The sequence below is a fragment of the Anomaloglossus baeobatrachus genome, chromosome 4 (assembly GCF_048569485.1).
Source record: "Anomaloglossus baeobatrachus isolate aAnoBae1 chromosome 4, aAnoBae1.hap1, whole genome shotgun sequence".
Lineage (NCBI taxonomy): Eukaryota > Metazoa > Chordata > Amphibia > Anura > Aromobatidae > Anomaloglossus > Anomaloglossus baeobatrachus.
In genome coordinates this window covers 253,426,229-253,436,152 of record NC_134356.1, presented here as the reverse complement: position 1 = coordinate 253,436,152, position 9,924 = coordinate 253,426,229, and the positions used below count along the sequence as shown (strand labels likewise).

General features: G+C 44.3%; 1 protein-coding gene across 1 annotated transcript in view; it reads right to left on the bottom strand.

The window, feature by feature from the left end:
- Positions 1–5,019: 5,019 nt before the first annotated feature.
- Positions 5,020–9,924, bottom strand: part of TMTC3 (transmembrane O-mannosyltransferase targeting cadherins 3) — a 114,970-nt gene continuing 110,065 nt past the window's right edge. Inside the window, exon 13 of the mRNA XM_075344786.1 lies at positions 5,020–8,691. Within this exon, the coding sequence (XP_075200901.1) occupies positions 7,856–8,691 (836 nt within the window). The 3' untranslated portion in view covers positions 5,020–7,855. The remainder of the gene's footprint in view (positions 8,692–9,924) is intronic.

Sequence of the window (9,924 nt, the reverse complement as noted above, 5' to 3'; positions counted from 1 at the left end):
CAGGAGTGCAATCTCTCCTTCAGAGCCAGTCGCACTCACTGAGGCGCCTCATGCATTTCCTAGGAAAGATGGTAGCAGCAATGGAGGCGGTCCCGTTCGCGCAGTTTCATCTGCGTCCTCTACAATGGGACATTCTCCGCCAATGGGACGGGAAGTCGACGTCCCTCGACAGGACTGTCTCCCTCTCTCAGACTGCCAAGGACTCTCTGCGTTGGTGGCTTCTCCCCACCTCATTGTCACAGGGAAAGTCGTTCCTTCCTCCGTCCTGGGCAGTGGTCACGACGGATGCGAGCCTATCAGGGTGGGGAGCGGTGTTTCTCCACCACAGGGCTCAGGGGACGTGGACTCAGGAAGAGTCCACCCTGCAGATCAATGTTCTGGAAATCAGAGCAATCTACCTTGCTCTGCGAGCCTTCCAACAATGGCTGGAAGGCAAGCAGATTCGGATTCAGTCGGACAATTCCACGGCGGTGGCGTACATCAACCACCAAGGGGGAACACGCAGTCGCCAAGCCTTTCAGGAAGTCCGGCGGATTTTGACGTGGGTGGAAAGCAAAGCGTCCACCATATCCGCAGTTCACATCCCAGGCGTGGAAAACTGGGAAGCAGACTTTCTCAGTCGCCAGGGCATGGACGCAGGAGAATGGTCCCTTCACCCGGACGTGTTTCAGCAGATCTGTTGCCGCTGGGGGACGCCGGACGTCGATCTGATGGCGTCACGGCACAACAACAAGGTCCCAGTTTTCATGGCACGGTCTCACGATCACCGAGCGCTGGCGGCAGACGCCTTGGTTCAGGATTGGTCGCAATTCCGACTCCCCTATGTGTTCCCACCTCTAGCATTGTTACCCAGAGTTCTCCGGAAAATCAGGTCCGACTGCCATCGAGCCATTCTCGTCGCTCCAGACTGGCCAAGAAGGTCGTGGTACCCGGATCTGTGGCATCTCACGGTAGGCCAACCGTGGGCACTACCAGACCGTCCAGATTTGCTGTCTCAAGGGCCGTTTTTCCATCTGAATTCTGCGGCCCTGAACCTGACTGTGTGGCCATTGAGTCCTGGATCCTAGCGGCCTCCGGTTTATCTCATGAAGTTGTTGCCACAATGAGACAGGCTAGAAAACCATCCTCAGCTAAGATCTATCACAGGACGTGGAAGATATTCTTAGCTTGGTGCTTGGCTCAAGGGTTTTCTCCCTGGCCATTTGCATTGCCAATTTTTCTTTCCTTCCTGCAGTCTGGGTTGGAAAAAGGTTTGTCGCTTAGCTCTCTTAAGGGTCAAGTCTCCGCGCTATCCGTATTCTTTCAGAAGCGCTTGGCACGACTTTCTAAAGTACGCACGTTTCTCCAAGGAGTTTGTCATATCGTTCCTCCTTACAGACGGCCATTGGAACCCTGGGATCTGAACAAGGTTCTCATTGCTCTCCAGAAGCCGCCTTTCGAGCCTTTGAAAGAGGTTTCCCTTTCTCGGCTTTCACAAAAAGTAGTTTTTCTTGTGGCGGTCACGTCTCTTCGAAGAGTGTCCGAGCTAGCGGCGTTATCTTGCAAATCTCCCTTCCTGGTGTTTCACCAAGACAAGGTAGTACTGCGTCCAATTCCAGAGTTTTCTCCCAAGGTGGTTTCTTCCTTTCATCTCAATCAGGATATCACTTTGCCATCTTTGTGTCCGCATCCAGTTCACCAATTTGAAAAAGGTTTACATCTGTTGGACCTGGTGAGAGCACTCAGGATTTACATTTCTCGCACGGCGTCTCTACGCCGTTCTGATGCGCTCTTTGTCCTAGTCGCTGGTCAGCATAAGGGATCGCAAGCTTCCAAATCCACCCTGGCGCGGTGGATCAAGGAACCAATTCTTCACACATACCGTTCTGCTGGGCTTCCGATTCCATCTGGACTGAAGGCCCATTCTACCAGAGCCGTTGGTGCGTCCTGGGCATTGCGGCATCAGGCTACGGCTCAGCAGGTGTGCCAGGCGGCTACCTGGTCGAGTCTGCACACGTTTACCAAACACTATCAAGTGCATACCTACGCTTCGGCAGATGCCAGCCTAGGTAGACAGGTCCTTCAGGCGGCGGTGGCCCACCTGTAGGAAAGGGCTGTCTGACAGCCCGTTCATGTGGTATCTTTTTACCCACCCAGGGACTGCTTTTGGACGTCCCACTGTCTGGGTCTCCCAATTAGGAGCGAAAAAGAAGAAGGGAATTTTGTTTACTTACCGTAAATTCCTTTTCTTCTAGCTCCAATTGGGAGACCCAGCACCCGCCCTATTTGTTCTTAGGGTTTCGTTTTTCGGGTGCACATGTTGTTCATGTTGTTTCTTAAGTTCTCCGATCTTGTTATCGGATTGAATTTGTTTTTGAAACTGTTATTGGCTTTCCTCCTCCTTGCTTTGGTACTAAAACTGAGGAATCCGTACTCCTACGGGAGGGTGTATAGCCAGAAGGGGAGGGGCCTTACACTTTTAAGTGTAGTTCTTTGTGCGGCCTCCAGAGGCAGTAGCTATACACCCACTGTCTGGGTCTCCCAATTGGAGCTAGAAGAAAAGGAATTTACGGTAAGTAAACAAAATTCCCTTCTTTTTCAAACTTTGAGCAATGAGCGGCACAGGTTAACGTCGTTTGATCGAGCTCAAATTTTGGCTCTCTCAATATCTGGAAAGGGGAATCGTTTTGTGGGGTCCAGACGGACAAAATTCCGACATCGATTTTTTGCGGTCACCCTAATACCCACACATCAGTTTTACCATATAGTGAACAACGTGAATAAAACATCCCAAAAACTATTGTGCCATCACACTTTTTTTGAAGTTTTTCCACACTTGGAATTTTTTTGCTGTTTTCCAGTACACCATATGGTAAAATTTAAGGTTTCAATTAAAAGTACAACTTGTCCCGCAAAAAACAAGCCCTCATATGGCAAGATTGACGAAAAAATAAAAAAAAAGTTAAGGCTCTCGGAAGAAAGGGAGCAAAAAACAAAAACGGAAAGTGCCCCGGGGCTGAAGGGGTTAATAACCACAGTATCACTGTGCTTAATTGGCCAGCAAACTCGCCTAAAGCTGGGTTCACACATAGCGACAGCGACGTCGCTGTTACGTCACCATTTTCTGTGACGCAACAGCGACCTAGGAAGTCGCTGTTATGATCGCTGCTTAGCTGTCAAACACAGCAGATGCAGCAGCGATCATAACGACACGCGTCGCTGTGTAAGCCGTGCTGCAATTGGTAACTAAGGTAAATATCGGGTAACCATTACCCGATATTTACCTTGATTACCAGTGCACACGCTTAGCGCTGGCTCCCTGCTCTCCTAGCCAGGATACACATCGGGTTAATTACCCGATGTGTACTCCGGCTACGTGTGCAGGGAGCCAGCGCTAAGCGGTGTGCTCTCACGCTGCCAGTGCCGGCTCCCTGCTCACGTAGCTGGAGTACACATCGGGTAATTAACCCGATGTGTAGTCTGGCTATGTGTGCAGGGTGCAGGGACTGGCAGCGTGAGAGCGGCGGTGCTAGTAACTAATGTAAATATCGGGTAACCAAGGAAAGGGCTTCTTGGTTACCCGATGCTTACCTTGGTTACAGCTTACCGCAGGCTGCCAGACGCCGGCTCCTGCTCCCTGCTCGCTTCAGTTCGTCGCTCTCTCGCTGTCACACACAGTGATGTGTGCTTCACAGCGGGAGAGCGACGAGCAAAATATGAAGCAGGACATAAAGCAACGAGCGGCGACCTCACAGCAGGGGCCAGCTCGTTGCTGGATGTCACACACAGCGACAGCGACGGGACGTCGCTGCCACGTCACAGAAAATGGTGACGTAGCAGCGACGTCGTTGTCGCAGTCGCTGTGTGTGACACCACCTTAAGCTAAACCCCACAGAGAATCTATTGTCAAGCGGAAGATGAAGAGACACCAGAACAAAATGCAGACGAGCTGAAATTTGCTATCAAAGCAACCTGGGCTCCCATAAGACCTCAACAGTGCCACAGGCTGATTGCCTCCATGCCACACCACATTGATGCAGTAATTCATGCAAAAAGAGCCCCAAACAAGTATTGAGTGCATTTACTGTACAGACTTTCAATAGGCCAACATTTATAAGTTTAAAATAATTTTTTCAGTTGGTCTTATAGAATATTCTAATTTTCTACGATAATGACTTTTGGGTTTTCATTGACTGTAAGCCATAATCTTCAACATAAACAGAAATAAACACTTGAAATAGATCACTCTGTTTGTAATGAGTAAATATGTGTTTCCCTTTTGCATTGAATTATTGAAATAAATTAATTAACTTTTTGAGGATGTTATAATTTATTGAGAAGCACTTGTATTTTGTACTTTGAACTTCTGCTTGTTCTGAAGTTAGCACTACTGTGGGTGGTTCTACTCTGCAAAGAACAAATTTCCTTGTACGTGTTTACTACAAATATATCTGTCAATCACCAAGTAGGGCCACCCACTGGACTCTAAAAACTTAGATAAAGCAGTTTCAAATGCCTGCAGATTGGAGTGTTTAAATAACATGATAGGTTCCTGCAATGTTGAAGGTTGTCAGTTTGAGTCCCGTAAGGGGGAAAAAAAAAAAAAAATGACATTTTAAAAGGTAGCCATGCTGAATCTCTATCTTTCAGTGGAGGCTTCTGCAGCTAGCTCTGTACAGTAGCGTTGTAATGTGAGCACATCTCAGAAATCTCTCATTTTACCGAGAATATCAGCTATCAGCATCAGGACACATTTAGAAGAGGTAATGTACATGTGTTTGACTGTTGGTACTCAGATCCTTATGAATGCTGGAAGTTCAGCTCTATGTGGGGACCAGATGTTACATTAGGGATATGTGGGTGTAAAGATGTTAACAGTCTTCCTGTGTAATTTACAGTAAAAACAAGACCATCTACAACCGCCTACGAGTACAGGAGGTAAGGTCTGTCCCATAGGTGTGGTGATATAGCCTCGATTAATTGAAGAATATACTTATTTTGACAATTCCGATAATGGTCAAATGACCCAAATCTGAGAAGTCACTTTATGCCACAAACACTTTATTCAACAGGGTGACAATCACGCAGAGAATTGGTACAGTATAAAAACATGTAGTAACTCATTTGTCATCGCAAACTTAAAGGGAATCTGTCAGCAGGTTTTTGCAATGTAACCTGAAGATAGCATGCTGCAAGGGTTAATAGATTTCAGCCCTGTCTCTCTTATCACAGTGTGTTTTTGTTTACCTGCAATGTTAGTTTAATGTTTAGTATCTTTATCATTAGGAGACTCAGGAGCCTGTGAGATCAAGTCAGACTCTGTCCCCCTCTGTGATTAGCAGCTTCTGTCTATAGAAATGTACATTGAAAGTGTACATTTCTACTGAAAATGTACACTGGTGTGGGCAGGAGCAGCTTCTTGAGCTCTGCTACATGCCAAAACTGAAATCTTTAATATTTGTCAGAACGGTTGCAGCCAGTACTTTAAGTGATACATCGTAGGATTCAAGATTTCTTTGCTTATAAGATGCTGCTCTCAGGTGAGCTAGCAAAACCTACTGACAGATTCCCTTTAATGTAAAAATTAGCCGTTTGATTTTACGCTTCACCCCCATCATTATAGGTATCCTGTAATGTTATGATCAGTCAAAAGACATAAGGTGTCAGAAGTTGTGCTTTAATAAAGCTTTGAAAACTCTTTTTGGGGATGGTGTGCCTTTTACCAGAAAACAGAATGCAATAATAAAGCAATACTAAGATCTTTGTCTATCAAGGGAACCAATAATAGTAATAGGGTTGTCTTATCTGATCTCCCAAACCTCTAAGCTTCCTGCTTACTCGGAGGTGGTGTACTCCTGATTGATTGACAGCTTAGACCAGAGTTCCCTAAACTCCAATTCTCAGGCCCCCACTACCGCTCTCCTAACAGGTCATGTTTTCAGGATTTCCTTAGTATTGTACAAGTGATGGAATTATCAAGGCATCAACAACTTCCACAGGTTATGATGCCTGTGCAATATTGAGGAAATCTTGAAAACATGATCTGTTAAGGAGGTGAAGAGGGGGGGTGAGGACTGGAGATTGAGAAATAATGGACATTGTTGCACTGGTGGCCTGGATTCTGCACTCTGATGCTGTAGGTGGAGACAACTTTGACTGGAACCAGTGATGAGGATGAGCCCTATAGAAAAAGAGCTTGGCCTTGGCTACTAATCACCCTTACAAGATGCAGCGGTGGCAGGTAACCTGGGCAATGAGCACTACACTGCAAAGTTGCTTCTTTTTACAAGCATTTTATAAGTTAAACCCATTCAGTATAAATTAAAATAACTGTCACGCTTCACCTTTGGCCCTGCTCCTTGCAGAGCCATTGGGTTTTGTCTATTGCTTGGTTGTTTGTATTCCACGGGTCCTTGCTGGTGGGTGGGGCTTGTTTGGTGCCTCGTTCCAGTAATTGTCTTGCTTTATTTTTTGGCTATTTCCAACAGAACCTTGCCAGTGAGTTCCTGATCTGAAGGGTGCGTTTCTGCTTCCCGTGAGTTTGTTCTGATCCTCGTCCTGCTACCCAGACTCCTCTCCCTGTCTACCGCTCCATTCGTCTTGTCTGTGCTCCCTGACCATTGCTTGTCTTGTTCCCTCAATCCTGCTTCCCCCTTTTTTACAGACGTTCCTTTAGGCTTCTAACCCTGGCTTGCTCTCTGACTACGGTTCTGCTCCCCATCTGCATTGGACGTTACCTCCCGGCTACCGACCTTAGGCTTCCACGTAACTTCAGCTCCTGTTCCTCCTTTTCACTGATGTGACCTCCCGGCTCTGCCTCTCGGCGTGCACGACCATTCTGCTACCTCCCCATCGAGATACTGGTGACATCTAGTGGGCAGACAGCGCATTACACCTAGGAGCATCTCTCCTGTGCCCTCTGGTGGTAGCATTAAAATAACATTGACAAAATCAGATAAGATGACCTCTCACTGAATACTACAAAATCAGTGCAAAAAATAGATGTGGTTCTGCACCACCGCTGTACGGCCTGTTTACAATCCTGGGGAGGAGTGGATTAGAAGCAGTATTCCCTTAGTAAGGCTCCGGTCCTGTGTGCTCGCTGATGAAACAGGATAGCTGTAGGTATATGGAACCATATAGAAAAAAGTCCAGCGGCACACCGAATCTCCGGTAAAAAAACTTTTCTTTTTTTATTGAATTAAGTGGTGCATATTAAAAATGCAGTGAAGGAACAGTGTGCAGGATCCCTCACGGACGACGGCCGTTTCGCGTTAAACACGCTTCCACGGGTCCAATTTGGACAGCTTAATTCAATAAAAAAAATAAAAGTTTTTTTTACCGGAGATTCGGTGTGCCGCTGGACTTTTTTCTATATGGTTCCACATACTACAAAATCAGCTTAAAGCACAATGCTGCTGTAAACCTATTTACTCAATGTCTTATTGCTAATCCACACAAGCAAGATACGAAGCATGAAATTAAAAGAAAATGCTTTGATTTTGAAGCAAAACCTATCGATATCCTTTGACCCCGTGGTCCATATATCAGTGCAACAGCCCTGCTGTAAAGCCTTAGTGTAAACTCTCACATATCATCTGTTAGTGTTTAGTGATATTGATGCGAAAGACTTTTTTTTTTCCTTTTTCTTTTTTTACAAGTACAAAAAGTAAACCGTGCTTTTATGTTGTATAATATAAAACTGTATTTGGAGTAGTCAAGGTATTCTGCAGTTTTGTTCAGTAGTGTTGAATACCTACAGTTATTTGCTTAGGTTGCTTTCATGTCCACCCAGATGTGTTCATAGCTCTGCCGCGTACAATACATGAAAAGTTTTCACACACACCCTATTTCAGCCTGACAGATGTTCTTCAGCTTATTCTCCACTCAGTATACGCTCTATCTCCTCTAAGCGCTTCAAAGCAGCAACTCTTTTATTTTCAATGTCTTTGATTTCTTTTGTGGATTTTTGCTTTATCTCTTTGTCAGCATTTTTCTCGTGTTGACTTTTAGTCTTTACTTGCCCTTTGTTTTTTCTTTTTGTGGATGGATTCATTTTTGGTATATCTTTTTCTTCTTTCAATTTTTCAAACTGAGTTTTTTTTTTGCCTGTAGAGTGGTTCTCCTGTCCTTCGGGCAATGATTGGGCACCTGCTGGCAGAGTGGTCTGTCCAGCAGCGTTCAGTGCCATAATTTTACTGCGCACTATGCTGAGATGACGCTGAATATACTCCTCATGAGGGGCTAAGGCCAGTGTTTCAACAAGGCACTTCTCGGCTCTAAAGAGATCTCGCTCTTCAAAATAAACCACACAAAGGTTATGTTTTCCCTGCACGTTATTGGGATCCATTTCTAAAATTTTTTCAAAACATTTCTTGGCTCCTTTCGTGTCTTTCTTCTGATTCATGAGGATGTCTCCTTTTAGGATAAGGCCTTTAATATGGTCGGGGTAGTACTGCAGTAGCTCCTCCAATACTGGTAAAGCATCCAACTCCCTACCTGTCTGAGAGTAAAGTAGGGCCAGGTTGAACAGGGCACTCCGGAAACCATGCTGTAACTGTATTGCTTTTTTCATCCATTTTTCAGCTTCTAAATCCTTCTTCTCATCCATGGCCAACATGCCCAAATTAAAATACCCATTTGCATCATGTGGCTCCTCTTCAACGTAAGTCAAAAGTCTTCTCTTGGCCTCTGGTCGCAATTTGGGATTGCCTTAAGAAAAAAGAAAATAAGTAAATATATTTTTGAAACAAAAGTGGATATACATGAACATTTCCCACTTACATTTACCTCCAAGTGTGTTCCCATGATGAATTTTAGGCTAATTGCGGATACTGAGTATTTGGTTTCAGAAATTTCTGCACCAAATCTGCATCTCTGGCAGATTAAAAATGGTCCTTTTTGCCATAATTTGATACTTTTATGCATTGTTCCCTGTGTTTTCTATGCATTCTGAGGTGGAAAAACTCTGAAAGAATTGACATGCTGCAGATTTGTGCACCAAATCTGCAAGGGGAAAAAAAGCAACATGTGCAAAAAAAACTTCAGGATTCCCAAGGACTTTGCTGGCATAAGGATTTCCATACAGTTTTGTGAAAAAACTGCACTAAAAACAATAAAAAACGCACTGTGTGCACATACCCTTACTGGCATTTTTTTGCTGCATCAAAAACGTGTCTTACAGTAAAAGCAAAGTGGATGGGATTAATAGAAATCTCGCGTCCACTGTGCTTGTTACTCTGCAGGTCAGTTTATGCAGCGTAGTGTTTCCAAGCTGCAGCATGTCAATTTATCTTTCAGGTAGGCTGACTTTTCTGTGCGGAATTTCCCTAGACTTGCATTAGATGCGGAAAATCTGCAGGAAAAAAAAATGCACGAGCCTTTAGTGCGCTTCCGCAGCAGAAAAAGGCATCAAAAGCGCATGTAACCTGCACCTAATGTTGTCAATACCAGGAAGTTTAAAAAACAAATCATCTTTACTTAAAGGATAACAAACCAGACAGAAAAAAAAGACACGGAGTCAAAAACTTATGTTAAAAAAAACGCCAAAAAACCTGCAATGAAATAAACGCAAGTTAACTAACGTGCAGAAATTCGACAGCGTCAAAAACTCAACAAACACGGATCGTGGGAATGTAGTCTTAGAGATAAAAGTCAAGATTAGGATATTGTTTAATTTCAGAGCTGACATGTCAAGCATCAATGTGAATAATATAGTACAATATATAACAATTTAACAATATTCTTATAAAACTTTAACCTGAAACCTCACACAGCAAATATGGAATTGGCCTAAAAAGAAAAACTAAATTTAAAACTGGATTAATGGATGTCATCTGAATGCTGTAATAACCGGAAGGAAAAAGTAATCAGGAAAGAGTAATGTAACTTTTGTTTCCGATACATACGGATACCACAGAAATTAAAACAATCAATAAAGTATCT